The following is a 14,828-nucleotide window of genomic DNA, read 5'->3' as shown; positions in this document are numbered from 1 at the left end:
TTTCACTTAGAAATAAGGACAGACAGATAACTCCACGATACCTTCGACAGTTCGTTCCTCGACGGTCGTCGTCTTGGAATTTCTCTTTTCCGTCTTTTTATGTTCCTCGCTGATTGACTTTTCTTTCGTGCTCTTCGAAAGTTCCACGTTCTTACGTTCTAAGGACGCAACGTTAGAGGGATCAAGGGGACTAGCCGATTTTCTGCCACAGTTCAACTTATTCCTCACTTTCCTAGCTACTTGCATCAGTTCCGCCTGAAACTCGGGACTGCTCATACTCCTTTGAAGCGTATTTTTGCCGTCGAATCTTTTCGAACGTCTCAACTCGTCCCTGCACCATCGATCCTGCTGCTGCTGCTGTTGTTGTTGCTGTTGCTGCGACTGCGACTGTTGTGGCTGCTGTTGTTGATCCTGTTCCCGCCAGAATGGCCTCTTATTCTCGTTAATGGAGGAACGCTCGTTCCTCCACCTTCTTTCGTTCTCGTGGGCTGCCTCGTTACGTTCCAGGTGGGATTGCGTGGACGAGTTGGACATCCAGTTGATCTGTGCCCTCTTCGTTTCCGCTCTAGTCTTAAAAAGCCGTGACCTTCTGGGTGGCGGCTGGACTTCTTCCTCGTGTCTACAACGGCTATCCTGACCAAGCTCCCACTTGTAAGAATCAGGTGACGAACCGTCAGCCATTGCATTGCCAGGTGGTGCCGGTGCTTTGTACTTTTTCTTGCCTTTGTATCGACTCTCCCGTTCTCTGGAATCCCTTTCAGGATAATAACCTGTACAATGACGACGTTCTAGACCGTGGTGTTGTCTACTAGTCGTACTGCAGCGTTCCGTTGGCGAATACCTCAGGTCTGGCTCGCTACCAAATCTTTTCAGTTCCTGCATTTCATTATCCATGCAATGAGAATCGCTTTGATAATGACAACAATGATGATCGGACTTCCGTGATCTAGACACACCGATGTTCGATGCCGATGTGCTTCTGCTACGAAAGACTCCTTGCTAAAATAACAATACTTGTGAGACATTATCACATACGAGCTATTGAACGAAAACTTCTAATTGAATCCGTATTACAACGAACGGGAAGGAGTATTCGTTTGGCTCAACTTTCACGTAACAAGGCAAATTTATAGAAAACTTAACGAGACTTTGTATAATAATGAAATAACGGGGTACACCGAAGGTCACGTAATACATTCCGAGTGTTTCCGGTAAAAAAAGGCTTTCTAAAACGAACGCTTAACCGGGTTATCGATGTAACGCCTGGCTCGTCGCCAACCTTCTCCGAATCCCATATCTTTGAAAAGATACGAAAACGACGAAGGGATATTAGCATTTTTGTAGTATGTAGTTCACGACCAAGTATCGAAAAAAAAAGGACAACATCTCTTTTTACGGTCACGGTACTCGTATGATTCGGAGAAATGAATCGGTCAGCTTTTGCCTTATTAAGGTCACGCCGGGATACTTCAAGGTCGAAGCCTTGGAAATGCTCGTAGACAAAACGTTTAAAATTATACGACGTCTTTCAAGATCAATCATTCTTTTATAGCTAATTTAAGTTCCTTCTTAGCCGTGGTAAAAGATTTAAAGACTATAGTGAATCTTTGAGAACGTCTTAAAGAAGAAAGAGAGAGAGAGAGAGAGAGAAAGAGAAAGATGCACACTCAAACACACAGACGTAGGCACAGTTGGTTACCTTATTAAGATCGTGTGGCAATGTCTGTGCCGAAGGTCTGCGTCCACTTATGGTCCCGCCGTTGTGAATAATACTACCATTATTGGTGGCACGGAGCCTTTGATTGGGTGGCTCTGGGAGGACCTTATGGCCAGGCGGCTGCGAATGGTGTCTCGATAGTTCCCGAGGGAAGGTTTGAGTCCATCCTCGTGCCATATCTTGAGATAGCCCGTTCGAGGGACACTGTTGATGGGAACTACCGTTGTTACCCATCTTCCAGACTAGTCGTCTTTCTGACGATGAATATCATTCGTTATCCATCTTCCATCTGCAACAGGGAAGTTTCGAAAGATTCTCCGATAAACCAAGATCCAAGATCAAACGACGTTTTACGGTTGTACGAGAGCTCGAATCTCTATGTAGTAAAGTTCATTGAAGATAGTCGCGAGAGGTGAAAGAGCACGTCCGGTGTGAGAAGAAAAAAAATGAGACAGGAAAGAGCTCACGTTGTCTACGCAATCCGGACCGGTCGGTCGGTTATCTTACAGTTAGAAGCGACTTAACTTTACGTTGGACTTTACGTCGACCGAGCGAAAAGAGATAGATAGATAAATAGATAGATAGATAGATAGACAGATAGATAGATAGATAGATAAAGAGAAACAGAGAGAGAGAGAGAGAGAGAGAGAGAACCGATCGAGATGAGTCTTCTCTCCAAAGTAATCTCTTCCATTCACCGGTACCGATGCACCTGCCCAACCTGCACACGCGACCCGTCGATCGCGACCGGTAGTACCGCTAGCCAGTGACTAACAGCAGATCGCAAAGTGCCGAAGAAAAATCCGAGGAAATGTTGCCGCTTCTTAATGAAACCTTTGGCTATAGGGGAAAACTGGATTTCTCTTTGACATATCGCTAGATTCGAGCGGTATCGAGGCAGACGCGTTAAATAATGACACAAACAGGTTCCATCTTGATCTTGATCCATGGAGAATTACCGAGCAAGATCGTTATTCAAGGATAGGATGCGTTGGAGCAAATTATGTCGCGTGTCGGCGTATTCTCAGGAACCTGTTGGATTATAGAAATATTCAAAAACGATAGTCGCTAGCTAAACGGCATCTTTCTTGTATATGAAGAAGCATGACTCATTTTCTACGAGTTACTTTTTTGACAGAGGAATTAAATTCAAACGCAACGTAATGTACGATCGCTCGTATCTATGCATCTATGTACATAGGTATGTATCTACGTTATCCACGTAGGTAGTTTTATCGAAGTGTCATTGTAGAAAATAGTCGTCTTATGGTCGGAATCACGAGGTAACTTTATACGCTAAGCTCGTTACTAGAGTAGCCTCGTCTCTTTCTTTCTTTCTTTCTTTCTTCCGTCCTTCCTCCAACCGTTCGTCCCTTCAGGATCAGATTCCTCGGCGCTCGGTAAAGGAACGTTTCACTTCCGCACGCGTGACACTACCGCCAGAGAGATAGCGGAGACGAGAGATTGATCGATCTTGTAGTAGAAGAAAAGACGGAGAGACGCCGAGGGGAGATTTCTCACAGTTTCTCCAGGAGACAAGTCCGATCTGAAAACCAGCCGGGGTTCACGCCTCTGTCGGTTACGATCGAATACTTCGATTCTCATTGGTGTAGATCGGTTAAGAGGCGACTTTGATCGCGTGGGCGTCCGTGCTGGGAATGTATTCTCGATTTTTCAGATGATACTCTCTCTCTCTCTCTCTCTCTCTCTCTCTCTCTCTCTCTCTCTCTCCTTCTCTTTCTCTTTCTCCAGCTTCGTTCCCATAGCGTGGTAGCTGAGAACGTGACGGAGCTAACGGATACCCGTCGAGATAGAATGGCAGACTTTTTTTCGACTCGACCACCCTATAAATATCTCCTTTCGATCGAAGCCTTCGAAAACTTCGAAAACACGTTGGATTCCACCATGGCTAAAAGAAGAAAGAAAATTCTCTTCCTGTATCGTGAAGTTAAGATAGCTGCTGTTTCCAGAAGAGAAATAACGAAATAAAGGACGTTTACCCGGTGACGAGCGGCGCGAGGACTCGCAGGCACAAAGTGCCGAGTGATGCGTGACGGACGGCAGTGGTTATGATAACTCGGGCGTGGGATGGGGAAACGAGAAGAAGAAGAAGAAGAAGATGGAGATGGAGAAGAAGAAGGAGGAGGAGAAGGAGAAGAAGAAGATGTAGGAGAAGAGAAGAAGGAGCAGGATGGACGTTCGCCGTTTGCGATGATCACCCTGGAGAGTCATCGAACCTACGACGGAAGAAGAGAAAGAAGAAGAAGAAGAAGAACAAGAAGAAGAAGAAGAAGAAGAAGAAGAGGAAGAAAGATCCTTCGTCCTCCAGCTTCAGGACGATCCAGCTGGATCGAGCGAGAAACTCGACTCGAATAAAAATACGCATTATGCTCTCGTTTTTACAGCTTGGCGCCATCTTCGATGATACCTCTTTTCTACGCCCACGCTCTTTTGTATCGTCGACTTCGACCCAGACAGATCTCTCTTATCTTCGTTGGGAGAACAGAAAGTTATATAACTCGAAAGTTACCTAAACTGTTAAATGCTCGCAAACGAAAACTTCTATCGATCGAATCGATGAATTTTAGTGGTACTCTAATCATCACCTCCTGCCGCTTCCGCGGACGATCGTAAAGAACGAAATACCAATCCAATTTCCCGGAAGGTATCTCCATCTTCTTCCTACTCGTTCCGTCTCCCTATCGGCCTTTGGCGGATCTCTCAGGTAAGGAGCCGAAGTCTCCCATTCCTCCTCCTTCTCCTTCTCCTTCTTCTTCTTCTCCACCTCCAACCCCCTTTTCATCGTTCTCATCTTCCTCTTCCTCGCGGTGGAATATCTCGCCGGGAGACATTCCGCCACGCGAGAACGTAAGCTGGAATTACGGAGCTCTTCTGCCTGGAGGCACAGGAAGGACCGTGATATCGTAGAAAGCTTAGTATGATGAACCATGGATAACATACTCGTGTCGAATAACAACCCTCGACAGGGTTACCTATGCCAGAAGAACGTCAAGAATCATTTCAAACTCGTCTTCGAGAAACTTTGGTTTCTTTGGAAAAGAATACTAATCACGTCGATGTTTGAATATCTTCTCTGAAAGAGCTGATCTTAAACTTCGTATCATCCTAGCTTAAGGCACCTTAACGATCGCGTGCGATAAACTGGTATAGGAGGTGTGGCCTCGTGGATATTCGATATCCATAAGGTAATAATAGAAATGAAATTTCTCTACCGACTGTACGGCACGTCATTGCACCGCCGCGGATGTGAGGTGACTCCGAAGTGAATGAATCCAGGAAGGTAATCCGATGCAGTGTAAAGACCCGCTCAGCTGTGAGCTCAAGATCCTCTTCCTCCCGTTCTTCCCTTCTTTCTCTTCTATCATCTCGATTCTCCTCTGCCCTTCTCCTTTGCTCCTCCTCCTCCTCCTCCTTCTCCTCCTCCTCCCGCAAGATGACGAATAATACCGGAAGTAGTTTTAACGCGTAACGGACTAGATTTTTCTCTTTGCAGGGCAATACGTCCTACGCACTATCGACTTGATTCCAAAGAGAGAAAAAGAGAGAGAAAGAGAGATATCTTGGCTTTGAGTCATCCATATATATATATATATATATATATATATATATATATATATATATATATATATATATCTGAGTTGATTGAAACTCGGAAAATAGTTTCAGAGAATTTTATAAGAAAGAATCTTATAGACCGATCCATCAGTCCGAAATAGGCCGAAGAAGAAGAAGATTCTCAAGGACTCCCATATTTCGTAGCACGAGCAACGTAACCGCTCTTCTAACTCTCGACGTGGTAAATGCAGATTGTGCCAAGTATATGTCTAAGCCTGTCTCGCAACTCTTGCTTAATTGACGCTGAGATCCTTCGGATGCCGTTCCCTCTCCGATGCTTTCCTTCTTGGGATAGCTGAAGTCTGAGGAGTAAGAGGAGGAAGCAAGAATGAGAGAGAGAGAGAGAGAGAGGTAGATAGAGTCTTCCAGGATGGGTATAGACGAGAAAAGAGAGAAGCGATACATCGCGCGTGGCTACTGAATCGGTATAGGTATATCGAGTACCACTTTTCCTCATTAAAGAGAACCGTCGCGATCGCCATCGTCACCGCCATCGCGCCTACTGGAAGCGGTTTAATTAGTCAGGAATCGTAACACCGGACCATCTGTCGTCGTCGTCGTCGTCGTCGTCGTCGTTGTCGTCTTCTTGACATAGCGGACGTATATACCTACTTAGAATCTTTCGCGATCACTCACGCACGATCACACTCGAGCGAACAGGCTAACAACTATGCGATTTTTTATTAATTCCATCTTCCTCGTTCAATGAAATTCCTAATGAAATAAAAATAATGAAGAAGATGTAACTATGCGACGACGATATACATTTTTCATATCATTATTTGTTATATCTTAGAATTTAAGATTTCTGATTCAACAAAGAGAAGTCAAGCGGTAATGGCAAACGAAGGAGGATTAGAAGAAACCATAGGAACGTTCGATCGAGCTAAATCATAGCTAGAAGGCAATTCAGTCAAGAAGAGAGAAAGAGAGAGATGGAAGCTCGATAGATTAGTCGCGTAGTAGGATACAACGGTCGTTCTTGCGGGCCGAGAGAGTGCAATGGCTCGTACGCAGGATGCATCGAGAGGCATCCTGCATTCGTACGTGTCCGCGATTCGTGATCGTGCTACGTAATCCGCAACGGATACTCTCGCGTATATTCCTCGCTCCGCTTCGCCCTCCGGCCTGCGTGCCATAATATAATTAATCATTTAACTCGTGTTTGTCGTGTGCGACCGTTCGTGACGGAGTCGAGTTCGATATGAACTTTTAGTTCCTCTATTCAAAGTTTTTCTTTTTCACCTTTATGTTATATTAATGGAAAATCATTGATTATGATGAATATATCGAATAAAAGTTTTATATAAACCTTTCGAGTCGGTTACTTTCGATCGGTATCGACAAGTCCATTTAGAAAAGTCTACTGATCGTAATTATCTGATCTCTATCGCAATTATATTACAATTGTAAAATCATAGAGAAAATATTCTTTGAATACCTGACACCGTTTACAAGTAAGTAAAAATTCCTATGCCGAGTTAGAATCGCTTGAACGAAATGTGATGTCGAGTTAGTATAGACATAGGATCGCTAATAGGTTTAAAGAACAGATTTCTTGCCAATTGCCAATGCGTATAGAAATCGTTACGTATATTTCGTTACATTCCAAATGATTGAAAAAAAATCAATGTTCCAACTAACATTGCACAAATGGACAAATAAATAAATGAAACTATTAGGCGTATAGCAAGTATTGAGACATTCGCTTTAACTATGAGCCGATGGTTATGCTAATTGTAGTGGTGTGCACAGTGGTGTGCTACGATCATACGATTTGTATGTCACGGTTAGGAAATAAAGAAAATCCTACGTATATGGATATGTATGTATATATATGAGTAAGAATGGTGTTATCGAGAGATGTAATGTTATATGGCTTCTTCAAAGCGTTAATGCGTCGCTCGAGTAGATGCAAACGAGTATTTGACGTGGTTGGTACGACTCTTATGAATACGATTGTACTCCTTTATGCTTTCGTTCGTCATTTATCGACGCTGAGAGGAAGCTGAGTTACGTAAATTCGAAGAAGGGAAAGTCAAAGATGAAAGAGAGAACCTCTCCAACTTTGGGTCTATGACTTTCTTATCTCTCAGGATGAAATGCTAATTACAAATACAACGGCATGATTTAGTATACACGGTTAATTTACACGTTGCCGATTGCTTTTCGAAAGTCACGAAGGAAATCTCGAGTCGCATCGTTCTGTTAAAAAAAGAAGAAAAAAAAAGCCGAAAGAATAAACGATGATTCTCGATCTATCTCGAAAAATCGAAAATCGTGATACGATTCCTCTTACTCGTGCACTCCTATTTGTCTAAAAAAAAAATATATGCTCACCGTTTCTCTCAAGTTCTCTTATTTTCTTTCTTATTCTTCATTTTATTTTTCTTCTTTTTCTTTTTTGTTCACGTCTAAAAACGAAAATATGTAAATGCGAAGGAATAACATAGTCGAACGTAAACGTTATTTTTCACGTCCTCGCGAAAGCCCCTAGGTAAGAACCAACTTGGTATGTGTGTGTTAAACAGAAATTGAATACAATCGGGTGATAACTCGAGCTCGTTGACTCGCATGCATACTTCGTATTTCTTATATGCACGGGTTTGTCTTCGGCGTAAAGCACAGGTGTGCAATAAAAAGGAATTCCAAGTATCGAGGCGATAATCGATCTTTAATTCTCATTCACTGGTATAGTATAGTATACTCGAATAGGCATCTGGAAATAAATGCAAATCTCTTTTCTCGGCTCATTGACAATCCCACCACGATAATATAGAGAGTCGACTCGATCGATTCGTTTCTTGTACTCGTGTCTCGATTAAATTCTTATGAGAGAGTCGAGCGTGTGCCGGGTGAATGTTTTGCATGCTTCTAACGTCGGAAATAAGACGTGACGAGAAGCTATGGAAAAAGTAATGATGATGGATTACGCACGGTGTCACTCGCATATTGTGTCTTTAACGACGTTACGACACGACTCGTTTTTTATTTCTATCCGTAAAAAGATGAATACTAAGAGACGTACTCGCATTACAATATTTTAATGCGATTTACAAATTATCCCTCAATCGTGAACAAATTACGTTTCTTTTCCTTTATTTCTTTTTTATCGTTAATCAAAGACTATTTCGATCGTTGCAAATTTTCGTGACATCTACTTTCGGAACTTTCCCAAATCAGAAAGCACGAAATTAAAAATTCCAAGAGAACATATGTATAAAGAAGAAGGAGAAAGAGAGAGAGAGAAAAAAATAGGAATAGAAAAAAAAAAAGCAAAAGTGTGCAGTCATTCGTGCAGTTGGCGTAATTTTAATCTCCGTTCATCTTTCTCGAGCAAAAGAAATATAAATCGAGCTCTCGCAAGAGGAGTCACGTCAAGTTTCCTCCTCTCTTGTACCTCCTCTTCCTCCGGAGTACGGATCTTCTGAGAAGATCTCTCCTTTGCGGTATTGTTTACGACTCGAGAAAGAATCTCGTCGCCCGATCTGTCACGCGCTCGTACCAACACGCGCATATACATATACAAATACATACACCCACACACACACACACACACAAAAGTACGCGCGTGGATACTCATACATGTAGAGAAACGACCACAAGTTCGAGACGTCGAGAGTGCAGCGCCCGGTCGATCCTGAATCGTGTGTAAACTATCTAGAAATCTTGTATCTCTTCGTAGCACGCGTAGATACCAGTCACTACGCCACGTAACTTAGATGCACCTGCGTGTTTTCTCTCTCTCTCTCTCTCTCTCTTTCTCTCTTTTTTTTTCTTTCTTTCTCTTTATCTCTTTATCACTTTGCATTTTCTTCATCGAATATAGAATTCTTTTTCTTTTTTATTTATTTATTTATTTTTTTTTTTTATCATTCCCGACTTACGAGAAAAAGATTTATGAACATTGATTTTATATCTGTCTTTATTGATTACCAGTAAATTAAAATGCACAATATTTTTCGTTCATATCGTTGCATTAATCATAGTCAACGAATCGATAGAAAAAATGATATTGAGTAATCGTATTGGTAAATGCGAAGCATGAAATTTGTAATCAAATTGACGAATTTCGTAGATCTTAATATTAAAGAAAAAAAGAAAGGAAGGAAGAAAGAGAGAAAGAGAGAAAAGAGAGAAGAAGGGTATAGGTAAGAAAATGAAGGGAGAGCAGGTGAAAATCGATAATCGACGAAGGAGAGAAACGTTAAGATGAAAGAGTGGAGGGAGAAAAAAGAAGGAAGAAAAAAGGGGGCCAATGAGAAGGAAAGAGACGGTGGTACGTCAAGATCCAGGTCGCGGACCTCGTGCGAAAAAGAAAGTTCTTCTTCGAGAATCGACGAGATCGGGGGTGGGAGGTGGGGAAAGATCGGTGAGAGTGGAACCGTCCCCTCGTGCGTGTGTCTGTGTGCGTTTCTCGATTCACCGTACAGACGAATCATCGTTCGTTCAATGACCGAAATTCGTCGGAGAGTAGCTCCCGAAATCGTTTTACCATTACCACTACTACCATCGCTACTCTCCCCCCTACCGCTATCTTGATCGAAAGTAGGTGGATACCTTGTGTACGGGCGCATTCCATCGATACGGACGTCGCGACGTAGAAAGTCGCGGAAGTGTTCGGTAGAATTCGACGAAATTCGAGTTCCTTGCTTCGTTGCTTTCGAGTCATTCGCATTAATTTTTTTTTTTTATTACATATTATTATTACTGGTATTATTTTATTACTGGTATATTTTTTATTATCTTATTTTATTTTGTTTTATTTATTCATTTTTTTTTGTTGTTGTTGGATCTCGAAGTTCGACATGTAAGATAGTCGAGAAGGTTGCTTGAAATTACTGTGCGTATTTCTGTATGTATTTTTATACGTATTCCTATATTATTAGACGTATTTCTACTTATAAATACTTCAGCCTCCTTCTCGATATAATTGGCGGGAAATTCGAAAACGACTGAAAGATGGGAAACGGATTACATCGTTCGTTCTTAAATTATTCTGATAAAGTAGCCTATCACGCCCAAGGATTTATCGCGTTACCGCTATTTACATTGCATTCCTCGCATAAAATCGTCCTCTCGTTTTAATTATAATACTTGAGAGAGTTAGACGAGAAGATGAAGAAGAGAAAAGGAGAAAGAAAGAGAAACATAGGTTTTATATGTTTATGCATAGCTCCGAGCGGATGCTGAGAGATTAGAACGGTATATACCCGAGGCTTATTATTAATTTCCGCGGAATGCAACCGTGCAAATTCCATTGTAACACCGTCGTAACTTAAGCACTCGAACTCCCTTCTTGTGGATAAATACAATCGGTAGGTATTACCGCACGAGTAACTACCTACTTTTGTAATTGCGTTTCATATATCTTTCACGCGTATGCGCTCGCCGCACCTGAGCACTCACTTTAATGAAACGCACACGTTCTAACTTCTATCCACGTAATAAATGATTTATAGCTTTGATGATCGCACATTCGAGCGGTAGGTACGCATAATATAAGCATTCTATATATACGAATAAATTATCATCCTATTTTTCAACATCTCGCGAAATAAATTAGAAAATATCTAAAGTTCCGATGACAAAAACATGATAATATACTTATTTTACGTGTCTTCGAATTCGATCTCGAGAAAGAAAAGAAAGAAAAGAAAGAAAGAAAGAAAGAAAGGAAGGAAGAAAAAGAAAAAGAAAAAAAAGAAAAGAAAAGAAAAAGGAATCTTTTCTCTCGCGAGATTTCACCGTGTAAAAACTTGCCGATCATTGACCGATCGTTAATATGACGTATGCGAATGGAACTTTCGAAAAGTAAGTGTAGAAAGGGTAGGGTCATTTGAGGCCGAGCCTATATGAATATTTTATGCCATTAACCTGACAAAAAGATCGGTATTCTCGTCGACGACAACGACGACGAGAATGATCGTCGAATTTTACGACGAATTTCACTGAGTTTTACGAGCCCATCGCAAAATGCTACTTGCTTTCCCTGCTTCGAGGATGGTTCGATGTTTAAAAAAGAAAGATTGAAGGATAGAGGGAGAAAGAGAGAGAAAGAAAAAGACGCGAAATTAATCGACACCACTTGGGAGAGACGCGAGATCCAAGCAGATCCTTTGGCGGTCTCGGAACCATTTAATTTCGGCCAGACCGATTATTTCCCCGTCAAAATCAAACCCTCCGGCTGTTCTCTGCACTTCGAAGACAACAACTACAACGTTGCAAGCCATTGGATCTGCATAAAAAAGGAGAACGACGCGCATAAATTCCAAAACTTACCAAACCTCGAGAGCATCTACCTTTTCTTTCTGCTTTCTCCTCTTTCGCACTCGACGAAATAATAGCTTATCATGTTGGGATCGGTAGGAGAAATCGATTTCACGAGAATAAAGGGACAGGGTAGGAAGATTCGAGGAGAAGAAGAAGAAGAGCAAGAACGGAAAGCGGGAGAAAGATAGACGGATAGATAGATAGATAGATAGATAGACAGACAGATAGACAGACAGACAGACAGACAGACAGACAGATAGAGAAAGAGAAATAGAGATAGAGAGATGAGAGACGTAGGAAGGCACTAATTAACGCTAACACGTGTCGGGCAAACATAGGCGAGGCTAGAAGCCCAAGGCCATTGACATTGTACCTTTCTTCCTATCTCGTCAAGATCCAACCAGACACTTGTTCTACTACGAGACTTTCGAAATTTCTTCGTATCGTAAAATCGAATCGATTGGAGAAGGACGCAGATAAAAAGAAAGAAAGGAAATTATAAAGAACCGTCGAGAGTTGATGACAATGAGGAGAGAAAGACATAAGAAAACTGTCGTCGTAATCTGAATTGCTCTGAGAAAACGCAGAGCTCTTGTTGTTTCGACCGATCGCGAAATTACCACAACAATGGGTGGGCACCCTGAGCAAAGCGGAGGGGGAAGAGGAGTAAGGGGAGATGATAATTACGAAGAAACGTATGCGAAAGAAACGGGAGAAACTCGACAATTACCGGAGGAGGACCGTTCTTCTTCACGGCCAACGACAAAGTCCTAAAGGACTTTCGACTTGGCTTATTTCTCCAATTGTTTGACTTGAAAATAGCATTTGCAATAGAGCACGAACTTTCGAGCCCGAGAAGCACAAGGATTCGGTCGCGTTTACAAGGGAATCGTGAGCCGATATACCCGTTCCCTCTCCTCTCTAAACCTTGTAAAAGCAAGCGACTTGCGTGGCACGTATTCGTTCGCCGCGAAAGCCAAGGGTGTGTACGATGGAATGTATATATATGTTCGCGTACGAGTATGTCGAACCGAGACGTGTCGACACGACGCACCGAATATACGACTTATCCCTTCCCCCACACTGTCTCTCATTCTCCCTCTTTCTTTCTTTTTGAACCAAATACGGCGAGGTGTAACGCTTTCCGAGAATGGACTCGTGCCAATCGACGGCATATAACTACGTGTCATCGACGTTTGTGTTTCAAGCCGATTTCCTTTACCCGCCAAAAATTAAGATTCCAATATCGAACTGGATCTCTCTTCGAGCGATCTTTTTTCTTTGTATTTTTTCTTTTCTTTTTTTTTTCTTTTTTTTTGGGGGAGGAGGGGAGAGGGCAATCGACTTCTCCTTTCGTATGTAACAAGTATTTGAAGCTCCCGCGTGTAATATGCGTATACGTATGAAAAAATGGTGGCAGGCGCATGAGAAAATCTGCATGGAGGTCGTGGAAAGAACGGTTCAACGTGGACAGCTCTCGTAGAGAAGACGCGCGTAGGAGCGTCGGTATTAACCGCATCCGACGCACGATAATCATCATAACGGGCACATCCTTCAACTCGCCGCTTCCGAGTCTGAAAGCCTTCTTTCCTTACTTTCGCGCAGGACAATGCCCACTTTTACCAATGTATACCTACATCAACTTCCTCTTTTCCCAAGCCTCCTTTCGAGTCCCGTCTTCAGTTTCACGAAGTTTTATATTTTTCTAGATTTAGAGTAGAGTTCAAAGTCACTAGAGAAAATATACGTTGGCACCGACATCGACGAAGAGGAGTACACGATGTTCATACGCACGTAATGGGATACCATGAGCTCGTTCACGGGACAGCTCGCTTCGCTCAAGTCTACTCGGCCGTGAACGCGGAAACGTAACAGTTCTGTGTCATGGGCATGTCGATTCTCTTAAGCGTACGGAACCTCGCGTATAGATAACTAGAGGATGCAAAGTGAACTGTCGTCTCTAGAACAGTAAGAAAAGTATCGTAACGGACTGATCCCAATTCTAAATTCGAGACGCGTTCGTAATAAATTCAGTTCAGTAAAGAAAGAAAAGAAAGGAAAGAAAAGAAGAGAAAAGAAAAAGAGAGAAAAAAGAAGCAAGTACGAAACCCTTTCTAACGATCAATCTGATTTTGTGCCGGCATACGAAAGATTCGATGGGATAAAGATTAGCTCACATGGACGTCGAGTGCTCGGTTAATGAACCCAAGAGATCGGTAAGGATAAAACGATTTTATCTCGACGGCGATAAGGACGGGCGTACGCCGTTAGAAATCTCCGCGAGTTGTTCTCGGTCCACGGACTACGAGGATGCTGGAAGGAGGGATCGGACTGGAGGAGCACGTAGATTCTCCGAAGGCTCGATGAGAAATCGGTAAATGTATCGTGCTTGGTGTGTTGCCGGTATGTTCAGGATTGGCCCTCGCTCTGCCATTGGCATAAGCGCATCGATGCTCATATGCACGTAATGGGATACCAAGAGCTAGCTAGCTAGCCAGCTAGCTCGCTTCCTCGGCCATACGCTTTCTGCCTTCCCCTCTTCCTCTTCCTCTTCTTCTCCTTCTTCTTCATCTCTCATCCTCTTTTACTAACACAGAATACAGACTACAGAGAGACTTGGAAGCTCCGCAAGACTCGCGCATCTGCCTCGCGAACGCGGAAACGTGTCACGGCTATGAAACTTCCACCTTCCGTGTCCCATTCGTACGAAAAATGATACATGGAAGTTGATACTAAGAAAACGATCCTTCTCATTCACTCACTTGCTCGCTCGTTCCTCTTCCTTCTCCTTCTCCTCCTTCTTTTGCCTCGTTTTGTTCTCTTATTATTAAACGAACAAAAAAAAAAAAAAAAGAAGAAAACAAAACGAAAAGTAAAGAATTCAAAAGCAAGTAAACGTTCGCGAGTATTCTTCCCTTTGAGTATAATATATACCGTCCTTAAAATAAAAAGATTCCTGGTATGCGTATACTTAACGAAAAGAAGTTCTTAATTACGCGAAGAAGGTAAGATCGGCGAATCTCTTTAAAGACAAAACGTGTTCCATGTATATTAATCACTCGTAAGCGTGTGCTTTTATAACTTTTCCATCGTTTAATTTCCATAAAGACATCGCTTTTTCTTTCACGGCCACCGGAGGAACCGTGCGAACATAATGACAGTCATTAGGACCTGTGGATCCGCGTCGCAGGTGTTAAGACAC

The 14,828-nt window shown here is 42.5% G+C and overlaps 1 protein-coding gene across 4 annotated transcripts in view; it reads right to left on the bottom strand.

Moving 5' to 3' along the window:
- Window positions 1-14,828, bottom strand: part of LOC122630653 — a 50,262-nt gene that overhangs the window by 4,737 nt on the left and 30,697 nt on the right. For all 4 annotated transcript variants that reach the window (XM_043815399.1, XM_043815397.1, XM_043815400.1 and 1 more), the window contains exons 2-3: window positions 1,700-2,006; window positions 42-999 (exon numbers count right to left, since the gene is read on the bottom strand). In XM_043815399.1, coding sequence (XP_043671334.1) covers window positions 42-999; window positions 1,700-1,951 — 1,210 coding nt within the window. In that variant the 5' untranslated portion in view covers window positions 1,952-2,006. The remainder of the gene's footprint in view (window positions 1-41; window positions 1,000-1,699; window positions 2,007-14,828) is intronic.

This window comes from Vespula pensylvanica, chromosome 7 (assembly GCF_014466175.1).
Source record: "Vespula pensylvanica isolate Volc-1 chromosome 7, ASM1446617v1, whole genome shotgun sequence".
Taxonomy (NCBI): Eukaryota; Metazoa; Arthropoda; class Insecta; order Hymenoptera; family Vespidae; genus Vespula; species Vespula pensylvanica.
The sequence above is the reverse complement of the archived record's forward strand: the minus strand, read 5'-3'. Positions and strand labels throughout refer to the sequence as shown.